The sequence below is a fragment of the Neolamprologus multifasciatus genome, chromosome 10 (assembly GCF_963576455.1).
Source record: "Neolamprologus multifasciatus chromosome 10, fNeoMul1.2, whole genome shotgun sequence".
In the NCBI taxonomy this organism is placed as follows: domain Eukaryota; kingdom Metazoa; phylum Chordata; class Actinopteri; order Cichliformes; family Cichlidae; genus Neolamprologus; species Neolamprologus multifasciatus.
In genome coordinates, this window is record NC_140448.1 from 9738838 (window position 1) to 9751701 (window position 12864).

At 40.2% G+C, this 12864-nt stretch overlaps 1 protein-coding gene across 2 annotated transcripts in view; it reads left to right on the plus strand.

The window, feature by feature from the left end:
- Positions 1-12864, plus strand: part of nlgn2b (neuroligin 2b) — a 65994-nt gene that overhangs the window by 17987 nt on the left and 35143 nt on the right. For both annotated transcript variants that reach the window (XM_085175348.1, XM_085175350.1), the window contains exon 2: positions 6114-6861. In XM_085175348.1, the coding sequence (XP_085031474.1) occupies positions 6345-6861 (517 nt within the window). In that variant the 5' untranslated portion in view covers positions 6114-6344. The remainder of the gene's footprint in view (positions 1-6113; positions 6862-12864) is intronic.

The following is a 12864-nucleotide window of genomic DNA, read 5'->3' on the forward strand; positions in this document are numbered from 1 at the left end:
GGTGGTTCGATCCCAGGCTATTGCAGTCTGCATGCCAAATATCCTTAGGCAAGATACTAACCCCATGTTGCTCTCCGATGCATCTATCGGAGTATGAACATTAGATAGAGCACTTAAGAGCTTAGAAGAAGTGATTGGGTGAATGAGTTAGTTGTATAAAGTGCTTTGAGTGCTCAGACAGAGTAGCAAAGTGCTATATAAGAACCAGTCCATTTACCACTCCATCCAGAAGAGGGACACGTGTTTGCTAAAGTTTAGAGTCAGCAAAGTAAAGCAACCTTTGTTGTTTTGTTGCTAGCAAGCTAGCTATCCACACCTGATTCAGAGCAACGGTCATCCTACAGGAAATACTTGCCAAAAGTGTTGCAACTATTGGTTGTCCAAATTTTTTTTGGAAGTGAATGCCTGTGGCTACAAGTGTCTTTTATGTGAAAATTTTCATTACTGAGATGGCATTAAATATTGAGCCTGCTAGCTACATTGAGAACTTCCTAGCTTGCAAAGCTTCTCCAAGTGAGGCTTGTTTTTCCTTTTTTTTGCAGTCTTTATAATGATTTCAAGTTGTGATAGGCAGAGATGGAAACATGATTCATCTTACAACAGCTGCTAAGACCAACTTCATAGATGGTTCTGTAGAACAAACCTGAAGAGATCTGTGGCTCTTTCTTTCTTTCTGTCACTAACCGGAGTTGGAACCTAGGTTAACTGGTAAATTGAAAGTGTACCAATACTGTTTTGGTATTTGGCACATCTAAAAATATTATTCTGGTTATTGTTTATTAGCATTGTAAATATTAATAAGTTTAAGAAGATGAAGAGAAAAAGAAGATTTTAGGATTAATACAATAAATTAAAGCATTTCACCACCAACTGTTTTTTAAAAAACAAAAACAGCCTAGGCATGACCCTTCTGTGTAGAGTTTGCATGTGAGTGTGTGGTTGACTGCCTCTCTGGGGTAACCCTGTGATGTAATGTCAACCTGTCCTGCCGCTCAGTTCAGCTGGGATAGACTGCGGCACCAAGAGGGCTTTAAACTGGATAAGCGGTTAAGAAAATCGATTGATAGTTGGGTCTCTAAGCAGATGAATCACACGTAATTGTAGATGACAAGAACAGCATAAAACTCACCTGTAAGGACCTTTAAAAATGGACTAACATCTTCAGTAATGAATTGTCAAATAAAATTAATCTTTCTACTGGTGGATTTTAAAAAGCCACCATTAGAAAAGAGAGAGCTGGAACTTCCTGGAAGAGCAAGAGCTGCAACTTCCAGGAAGTTGCAACTCTTTTTTCCCTCATAGTCTATTTACCCTGAATTACCCTGTGCACCCTGGCAGGCTGTACACAGAGGAACTGGAGTGGATTTGGGGTAGCTTCAGGACCACATGTGAAAAGGGGATAAGGCTCTTTGGCTCAACCTACATATGCAGTCTGACAAGTCTAATCTTCTAGCCTCTCAATTCATCAACAAGACAACTTATTCTTCCCCGGTCAATTTAAGGTTAAAGAGAACATTAAGCAATCTAATCATCTGGTTTTATCAGAAAAGAACAAGAAACATGGGGAGGCAGACAGCATGCATGAGTCACCTGCTTTCTTACCTTACATCATGCCAATGATGTCAGTTGGAACCCAGTTCCCAAGATATAAAGATTTTATATAAGAAATACTTTGTAATTACTTAAACAGTTTTGTGTATATCTTTTTCCCAGCTCGGTGAAAGTTTTCTTGGGTTACATGTGCAGGATCTTTAAGTGCACAGGCTTTAGCATTGTAGCTTGGGTTTAGTCGAGTTCTACTTCCTTTAACCCTTTAAAGCCAAGCACAGAGCCAAGTCTGCCAGAGCTTATCTTTACATTATTACATACTGTAGTAGCATATTTGGAGCATTTCAAGTTGCTATCCATCAATACAACAATTATATCCCAAATTTTAATAATATGTATGCATTAATAAAACAGCTTTGTGTAAGCTATCTAATATCGGTAGAACCAAGTAAGTAATTAAATACTACAAATGTAGATTATTCAAGCCTAGATTACCACTTAAGTTCCCAAAGCAGTTACCCAAAATCTCTGGTATATGTAGCATGCTGTTGAAGGGAATAAACAAAAGCCTCACTTCTGCGAAAAAGGACTTCTCTTTCTCATCAAATAATGGTGCATTAAAAAAAAAAGACAACAGATTGCTGTATCTACATATTGCTGGATGCAAGTGAAGACAACACACGGCCACCAGAGGTTCATTTTCTAAGCACAGAGACAGTAGATAAGAGATAAGAAAGTTTAGTCAAAAACTCAGCACTCTGTTTCTGGCTTGCTAAGCTGCTTGTCATCCACAGATGTTGACTAGCAGAGCAGAGCAGCTTGACAGCTGAAGTAGTGTATGTAGTTTTAACAGTCAAAGTGGAAACAAAGCAATAAAAAATCCCAAGGCAAGCATTTTCCTCAAACACCACCATTCAGCGAAAGTTTTCACAAACCACTCGGACCATTTCGTTAAAACATACCCATAAAAGTGTCCCACTGGCAGGGAGGCATTACCTTCTCAAATAGCTTCAGCTGACAGGACTACCTATTATATAAAACAGAAGAGAAAACAGCTTACATCAGCCTGGTGATTTGTGTGTCAGTTTATCTCATTTTATGTGTGGAGATGCGCGCTCGATGCCGTTCCAGCTCACGGATGGTTGACACGAACAGATGTTAGATGTTAGGGTACTACCATTTTCAAGCCACATGTGAGACATGTACTTACAGTAGTCTCTTCTTGCATGCAACATCTGATGCCTCATTGGATTTTACACATCTGTGTGCACATGTGTGCATATCATTGCTAGCACGTGCAGAGAGGCAAGACAGTATATAAAGAACAATCTGGCGGGCTGCTAACATACGACCCACCTATGCAATCCTTCCCAGAAAGGACATACCTCTGTGTGCATCCTTGCTGGGCATACTAAGAGGTGCTCTGACCTTGGGCTTGTGCTATATGTTAAGTTACATTTACCGACAGAATGCAAACACAGACGGCTGTTCAAAAATCAACATGTGTAGACAAATATAGAAAATGTAAGCAATGAGCAGTGACAGCATCTGTTGTGTAATCAGACCCTATTTAAAGTTGCAACCTTTACAAAGGCGTTCTTTACAGTGTGCATACATATTTATTTGTGTGTGAGCCAGTGTATGTGTAGTACTTCAGTTTCTGTCTGCATTTTGTTTTATTCTCTTGGTCTCACTAACTTCAAATATTACTGATCATTTGTAGTTTGAGACCAGTTGTCAGGATTTCCTTTTTTTTTCTGTGTTTTCTGAAGCTTGATTTTTTTGTTTGAAGCCATCTTTTTGCATCTGGAAAATCCATCTCCCTGCAGTTTTAAAGCAAATTAAATGGAAAACTCGACTGGGTTTGTACATCAAAGTCTGTTTTGAGGTCTTAGTGACTAGAACTACATATGTGCAAAAAAAGCTTCTAAACCATTTGTAGTTTCACAGAAGTCTGACAGCTTGCCTCAACCGAGTCACTGTTAGTTGGAAATAAGACTACATATATTAAAATATACACTGTGGCCTTTTAGAATTAGAAAGAAGGCTGTTCCTCACCCCTGCTTCAGCATTGACTTTACTACTTCACTTACTGCCAGCATTGCTCATCTAAGACATCAGCCACACTGGACTAGAGACCAGTTGGCAACCTCCTGGCAACTTCTGGTTGCTAGGGAAAAATAAGAACTCCACAACTGGTTGGCAAGTAAAATGATTCACAAAAAGGGCTCTGCACCTAAGATCTCTTTGTCATTGTTCAGTCTCTGGCATATTTCTGCCTTCGCCTGTAATTTGCATGGAAATTGTTTGTAAGAACTTGCTAACTAACCACTGAGCTAGCTCCTAGCAAAATAAGAAAAGCAGTTATGACCACTGTAGTTATTAGCCAATAGTAATCTCTCCATCTAAAAAGAAAGGACAGATGTTTGTGAATATTTAAAATGTTTTTTATCCATTATGAAGGGGGTTCAGCTAGCTTTAGAAGTGGCAGGCATGTCTCTAAGAGACAGGTAGAAGTGCAGTGTCAATACTTATCCTCTAAATAAGAAAAAAAAAAGACTAAATAAAATGATACACTGTTCCTTTAAGTGTGCTTTGCTTAGTCAAAAATGCTAATACCAAAATGAGATGAGCAATTTGGGGAATGAACACGTCTCATCCATTTCTCAGAGTTATTCCACAACTTTAGTGGCTTCTCCAACCACGCAGTCTTACCCCATCACAATGAGTCTTTCCTGCACAATTTAGAGTCATGTACTGTGTATAATTCACATTAATCTTTTTCTAAGTTGGAGTTTCAGCTTGACTATGTCTGCACACCAACTTTTCTGATGAGGATTCAGGGTGTCCTTTCAAATCGTACCTCCTCCATGAAATGCCGTAATAAGGCTTTAATCATGTGGATATTTTTTCCACACAGCTTCTCCTTATTTTGTCATTATGTACATCACTAACTTTAAACATCCTATGATATTGCACCCTGTCTCCGTGCTATATTTAACTATCAATCCCTGTGCCTGCTGACTGGCAGTAGAGTGTGGATACTGTCGGGTTGTGGGCGGAGGGATGAGGTGGCGTTCAACCAACAGTTAGCACCACATAAAGCCTTTATCACACCTAAACGGCTCTGTCTCCCAAAGCCACAGTGAGATAAGCACTGCCCATTCATCTGTAATGATGTGGAAGCAAGAAGGAACTGAACTTGTGAGAAAAAGGCTAACTCTGACACATGGCTGAAAAGGGTGGAGGGCCAGTGGGGTTTGTTCATGCTTTAAAATCATGCGTGAGCCTGTGTTTACTTTTTTGTTATTTATTAGCTTATCATACAATTATTTGTTTTAGGTTTCAAAGTCCTGTGATTATTGGGAAGATGAAAACATGAAGTGCGGCAGCATTACACAATAGTGATTGAAAATGTTCCCTTTGGTATGAAATGTAAATGTTTTTGAAGCCACGTTGAATATTCTCAGAAATAACCCTGGCTTCACATGCTCATTATAAACTTCTGTTTTCAAAAACCCAAGGTTCGGCGTTTCATAGCATTTTAGAGTTCAAGTTTAAAATATTTCTAGTATTTCTGAAAGCATGTGAGAGCAGCAAAGGGGTGTAACTCTGTAAATAATGTTACTTTCTCAATTTGTGTTTGATTCACATGTCCTGTCTAACGTATGTTAACGGTCACGTAACTTAACGGTCACCAAACGAGTCAACGAGTCGCCACCAAATACAGAATGAAGAATTTGAAAAGGTGCCGCTAATTTATGTAACACAAATTCGCAACGGTGAATGTCATTGCACTTTGTACTGTTAACAAAAGACTTTAGAATATGACAGACAAAAACCTCGCAGTTCCCACTGAGCAAGCACTTGGAAAAAGTGAGGAGAAAACTTCCTTTTAACATGATGAAAACCCTGAGAGAATTCTAAATACAGCCTAAATCCATTAGGGAGCCATCGCACAACATGTAGCAACTGCCAAGATAATTTTGAGACTTTTCAAAGTCTATTCAGATGACACAACATGAGGTGCACTCTACACACAGTATTCTCCAATCTTATTAGCAGAGTGGTAAAAATGCAGCCTTAAAATATAAGGAAAGGGTTTAAATAGATGTTAGCCAAATGTTTATTAAGTTTAAATAGGTGACTAACATGACAGTTTCGTTCGGTGCTTAATGATTTTCATCCTGACTAGAATTATTAAATGTTGAGCTAGCATGACAACATTTTATAAACACTTATTCTAATACAGAACATGAATTGTATAGCCATGCTAGCTGCTAGCAGTGTGTTGAGCTAAGTCATGCTAATGTGTAGAAAATACAGCTGTTATTATAGCAAACATACTTGGTTACTGTGATACCATAGACTGGCTAAATAGCTCTGACTTAAATACATACATGACACACTGTATAATATCTGGTTTAAGTTTGGTGAGATAGTTAGCACAAGAGTGCATCCTTCTGTCCTGCTATGTCTCTTGCAGCTTTATAAAACAGCCTGACCTGACAGAGCTTTTATTCACATGTCTTTACTCAAACCTGCAACCTGTCTGTGTCTTCCAGGTTTAATTGGTATCCCAGCTGCAGCTCTGGACCCTTCAGGAGCTCCAAAGAGGAAGACATATGAGACCACAGAGTCTACTGGAGAATGCTGTCTGGCCCTCAACCTCACCATGGCGCTCTAGGAACACCGTTAACGTGCCCCCTTCCACCAATCCTCTTTTTGCCTTTGTCATCCCCCATATCCCACTGAGTTTGTGATCCCTCTCTGCTCCCAGCTGAAGTCCCTTTGATATGAGTACAAGAGCTTTTATTTTGGACATGTTGTTTTTTCCATTCAGCGCTGCCAGCCACCAGGGCTATGGCGGCAAGCATCACTATTCTACTCAGCAGGTCGCTAATCACTGTCTGGTGTGGCTCTTGGGACTAGTGCTGCACCTGACGATTTCCTCGTGTCAACGAGTTGACCTGAAACACCCCATAGTATCCACGAGTTACGGAAAGGTCCGTGGTATCAGGAAAGAGCTCAACAATGAAATCTTGGGCCCAGTGGAACAGTATTTAGGTGTGCCATATGCCACCGCACCTATTGGCGAGAGGCGCTTCCAGCCTCCTGAAGCCCCAGGTTCCTGGCAAGAGATTCGCAATGCCACTCATTTTGCGCCTGTGTGTCCTCAGAATGTGCACGGGGTGCTTCCTGAGATCATGTTGCCAGTGTGGTTCACAGACAACCTGGATGCTGCAGCCACCTATGTTCAGAATCAGAGTGAGGACTGCCTTTACCTCAACATTTATGTCCCCACTGAAGATGGTGAGTCCGTAATGTGAGGCGTAGCTTGTATTACATGCAAGTGGAAATTCTTGCATTGACTGTCTCTGTCGGCGAATTAATAATTTGCACCGGTTTGTGTCACAACTGTATCACAGAGAAAAAACAGATTGTACTTTTCTTGTCATTTTCACATTTTATACTCAGTGTAAGTACTCCATGAAATAGTGTCAGTTTGATAAATTTATCTGGATCGTATTCAGAGGAAGATAAGCCAAAAGACAATCAGGAGATTTCCAAAGAAGGTCTGTTTAAATTACTATTGATTGGGCCTAATTGTTTAGAAATGTTAATGCTGCAACAAAGTTATATGTTTTACTTTTATTGCTCATATGCAACTCATTTTAACATGGATGGATGGATATCATTAGACTTTTAAAAATGACAGCAAAACATTTTTAGCTGCTTATTATGCTATTTTTAACAGCACTGTGTTATGATATCATTTAGCTTGACTGGTGCTCATTTGTTTCCAGCCATTTTCTTAACATAGGGTCACAGCTGTCATGGGGTGAGAGGAGGGTATCACCCTGGAGTGTTCACCAGTCCATCACATGGCTAACGCAAACAGACCGATTCATATCTTCACCACTTAAACTAAATGCATGTGTTTGGAGTGTGGGAGGAAACCCATTATGCACAGGGAAACCATACAAACTCTACAGTCTAAAGGTTTATGAAAACTTCACGTTTTTTTGTTTTTTTCCATTTAGTTTTGACAAACTTGTAAGTGTAGAGCAATGTTGCTAAGAGAATCAAACCAAAGAAACCCCTGTAGCCACACAACTGTCCTTCACACTATGACTTTATACCATTCAAGTGTTTTCAGAGGAAGGTAACTCTCTTCTTCTACCAACTCTTCACCAGCAATTATGACTATGACAGTACTGTCAATACTGTTAGCCGGGTTAATTCCTACTTAATGTCTTAAAAAAAACATCGAGTGTGGTTGCAACATAACATAACGTGACATCACATCACATCAAATGACACTGTTGCAACCATTTCCACAGTGGTTGAAACCATGTGCAGTGAACTTGCAGTCTCGTTAGCTTTCAAATGGTTATTTCAAAGACAAGGACCAGGTCCGCCACATCTCAACCTGTGTTAAGATGGTGATAAAACATCAGTAAGACAGAGTCAGTCTGCTCTTAGTTTGTAACATGCCAGAACCTAATGTATTTGAATTAAAAATTCAGAAATACACGAATAGTGACATAATTACTGCAGGATAGCGATTTAACTGCAAAATGACCTTGCATTTTATAGGTTTACAACCCCACAGATCAAGCCGAGTACGCTGTTGCAAAGAGACACAAATGAGTTGCGCTCATCGGCACAGAGTAACTCACAATGATTGCAACGTGTTCTCAACCTGTCTGCATTTATGTATTAGATGGCAGTTATTTGGAAACCTTTAACAACCTGCCTGAGAGCGACTGCAGACAGTCTGAGTCTAACCACAACTGTTTGGAAATAGTTTGCCTTCCACCAGGCAACCTGTGCAAGCCATCGAAAGTGGTCACCCAGAGGTTGAGGGTGTTTCATACTCAACATTTGGGTCACTGTGACTGTTTGGGTCTTATTGCCGAATGCGAAAAAATTTAACACAATCATTGATTTTTGCTTGTTCCATATTTTTACTCTAGCATGACTGAGCTTTTAGCTCATGTCCCATTTGCTGTCTATCCCTTTATAGGTTGCTCCAGTTAAGAGTTTACATATAAAGACAATATGATTGACTTATAATTGTCAAAAATATGCCTGTATAATATTGAGCTCTGAGACTGACATTCATACTGTCTCATGCAGTAATAGGAACTGTCTCCTCAAAGTTGCGCTGCCAATATGGTGATTTTTTTTTATTAGGTTATTAAAATATATAACAAATACAATACATTGCCAAGCATAACCTTGTTTACTCCACATGGGCTACCTGGGTGTAGTTCTTGCATTAATGATCCAGCGGAGAGCGTTTGTGAAAGCAGATGGGCAGGTAAGAGAACACAGGATCAAAGTCTGACTTCGGAGGCAAAGCATATGCTGCTGATGATAGTGAGCAAGGCTAATGATAAAATGTTAAAAAGCCTATGATTAATGGGTTCACCTGAGACTTACCTGAGAGTATTCAAGCAAAACACATGTTTATGCATTACAGCTGTTGCAAATATATGAAGCCTAGCCCGAGGATTAGTCTAGAGTGGTGTAAAACATTCTTGTTTCAACAATGAAGCTGGAATGAAAACTTATATATCATTGATGAGTGTTCCCATGCCCCCCCTCCCAGAGAAGATGGTAATGTTAATTTCAAGTGGAAAACTACGTTAGCGTAGTAGAAAGCGATGACAGAGATTATTAAGTGATTTAAATTCCTCTTAACATGACGGAAAGTGTGCATATGAAGACAGAATTAGTGGTCATAGGTGTGGAATATCTAAGCTATATACATGTATTTACAGAAAGGATTATTTAGACTTTTCTGTGTTATTCCCATGGGGAAAGGTGTGCAAATGAGTGAGACAGATTTTACATGTAGCCTTGTCTGCTTGTCAGAATCTGTCACTTATTGTCACGGGTCACCACTTACACAAGGCCAATGCCTTCCCCAAGGATATGTTTTGCCTTGTGTGTGTGTGAGAGAGAAATAGAGACGGGAGGAGAGTGATATGCCCCAGGAATCAGATACATTTTTCACATATTGCCGCTGTCACAATCTCTCAAATTGCTTATATGATGTTAAACTGGTGGTTTTATCGGATGGAGCAGATTTTTTTTTTTAAGTGTTTCACTATGACATTTAACGTTTTATTATAATCTGAGATCAAATTTTTGGGATCACTCACTCAAAAACTTTAAAACAGAAAGATCAACCACAAACAAAGCATCCATCCTGATGTCACGAAACGTTTTCCTTTAGACATTTATAATTGGTCGACCTCGGTAAAATTAATTGTTGTCATGTTTCCAAGAAAGTGCATGTCCATTTCATTAGTGATCCCATGGGGCCTCCACTGGATTTACATTTATAGCTTAGAATAGGATTTCTGGAACAATAGCACTTTAGATTTTTGTGCTATTATTTGGCCCTGATTTTTGGTTCCCGTGATAATTTGGTTTATATTGACATCAGCTGTCGTTTTTATACTACTTGTAAATACAACAGAGGGACATCGCGCTCAAAGGACCGAAAGTCTTTTCAGAAAAGACTAAAATAATTGCATTCCATTGTTTAAAAAAAGCCTAACAAAAGGTTATTTGTGGTCAAAATTAACAAAGAAATGTCAGAATTATCAGATGTGACTAGTGATTATATACATGCAGTATTATATCCTGGTAACCACAGAAATTAAAGTTAAATTTGATTGCGTTTTTTCCTTAAACAAATGCCCAAATAAGAGCCCAGAGGCATTTTAAAGCTAAGTTTTAAGATTTACTGGTGGAAGCACATTGGCCTCACTGATCATCTGTTCCTGTAGACTCTTAGTGATGTTTCAGCCAGACTGAGCTTTTTATCTACAGGAGTAGGTTTGTTTTCTAAAGTGATGGTCAAGCATGTATAAAGGTTGGCTGCTGGGGCTATATTGTGCTGTGTTTGGCAACGAGGAGTTGCATTCCCACGCACAACGGATGTAGGTGGGCCAAAATGAATTGGCAGCACAAATTCATAAAGAGCTTTTAGAGTTCAGTGTTATGTAGTATCCTCTAGTCATGCACCTTCTGACTGGGATTTTTATTTCATACCCAGAAATACTCTTTCTGACCATGTTCGTCATGTGATTGGTTGGACATGAAGAAGCTTTCTTTCTTTCTGCATCCGTTCACCCGTCCTGCTCTCTCTCCTCCCTAAAACCATCCCCTACCCCTTCTCCTCTCTGCTCTCCTCACTCCTCCATCTTTATGCAGATGGCGGTAGAAGAGGTCACTGTTCTGAATGCAAATGAGCTCGGTGCCCTTCCCCAACAGGCCACTATGTAGCCTGCTACTTCTTCAACTTTGTAGTACCATGTAAATAGCACAAATGTTTTCCCCGATTGAACAGTGAGATTTGTACTCTCACTTTATCTCTCTTTTGCTCTCTACCACCTTCTCTAGTGTTCCACCCTAACTCTTAGCATTTGGTCAGGCTGTCAGGCAAGAGCACTGTCTCATCGCATTTCCTATTTCCCCAAGACACTCCCCAGCCAAAAGCCTGAGATTCTTCATTTTTATTACCGCTAGAGCAGGCATTTACCGTGCTCTTTATTAAAAACCATATTTCAGGAGGCAGGACAGCGGAGGCAAGAATGGAGCTGGGGGCTGGGGCCACAGTAGAAGAGATAGAGAGCAAAAGGATAGGACTGCATGTGCTAGAAGCTGCAGGAAGTGGGGGTGTTGATCTGAAGCTGTGTCTGACACCTTGTCAAGCAGACAGGCCACCACAGACATGACATACTGCAGCTTCATCCCGATTACTGCACTGAGGAAATGGAGAGGGACGGGAGACAGCTTGCGTACTGGCCACTAGCTCACTGAACCGAACAGAAACGCTGTCGACTGAGAGATGGAGCTGCATTAGGTCAAACAGTACTGGGACAACCCAAGCTAAATGTTCCTGCATAGGCCGTAGCATTTCACTGACCAGTGGCCCATTACATCATGTGGCACTCAGCCTACCGGCAGGCTTCTCTGCTGATGGGAAGCAGATGGGATGGATGTTTTTGACCCAAAAAGCGTATGTTTTTCCCTTTGGCTAGGTCCTACTTTTTGTCTTGTGTAATCCATTGTAGTATTTCTTCAAACCCTAGTCAAGTCAGGCAAGACCTAGATACTGCCATGAGCATTTATTTTAGTGCAAATTCAGTATATTAAACACACAAGCGCAGCCACTGTAGCATTTAACGGTGATGAAAAATAGCTACAATAAATACACTACCATTACTAAAATGATTTATCCAGTGACTTAGATAATTTAGTGATGTTTCTCATAGAGCCACTGTGGAATTTGTAGTGTATAATAAATGTCTCAACATCTCTTTGATGGATTGTTGTGAAGTTAAGTTCAGACTTGAGTCATTTTGGTGACTCGTTTTTTTTACTCAAGTAATTTGGTGTATGAATAAACACCTGCAAAACCAGTGGCATTCCCATCAACCTCATCTGCACTGTGCTTTGTGGTTAGGCTTGTCAGTGCTAGCATGTTGACATGTAGCTTAAACCAATTTAGCCAACTTAGGTGATTTTGGGCTGGTGCAGATGAAAGATGACCACACACACCACAATTGAATTGTGCTGGTCAACTTTGGATAATTTTCTGTTTTGGCTCCACAACAGTAGTCCAACATCCAGCTGCTATCCAGCTGTCCTTTGCAAGTAGCAAAGGATTCATAAATGCGCATAAATGTACCCCGGGATTCAGGAGGTATTATCAGTCATATAGTCTCCAGGCATCAAACTTGATATCTTACACCAAACCATCACAGTGCGGCTCTCAATGAACTCTCAATGACATTTCAGACATCCTGAGATGTCTGAAATGTCAGTCTTTGGGGACTGTTACAGAACTGCTAGCATAGCTGTAGCCATTACACTGGGCTTTGGCTAGCTGTGCTAGGCTTTTAAACTGATTATTTCATAGTGAAAATAATACTAAAGAAGAAAAGATTCTTCAGTGTTTTTTCTGTTTTTTAACCAATTTACTGTGGATATCTTTGGACGATATCTGCTCCATGACAAAGTGTCGATGTGCTGCTCATCTTCACATAAAGTTTAAGTCTTATTAGGCATGAGGACTTTGAACTGAAATCCGAGTAGTCCATCCATTAAGTGGGAAGGTGTGGTTTTAGAGTGGTGATAAGTAGTGAGGAAGTGCCGACAAGACAGGGTAGTAATGTGCCCTTCTATCCATTACTGGTCTGCTTACCTGCCTGCTCTGTAGTCCAGGACCTACGACTATACCATCTCCCGCTTTGGCACTAAGTGCTCTCTGGATCAGGCGCCTGATAATAG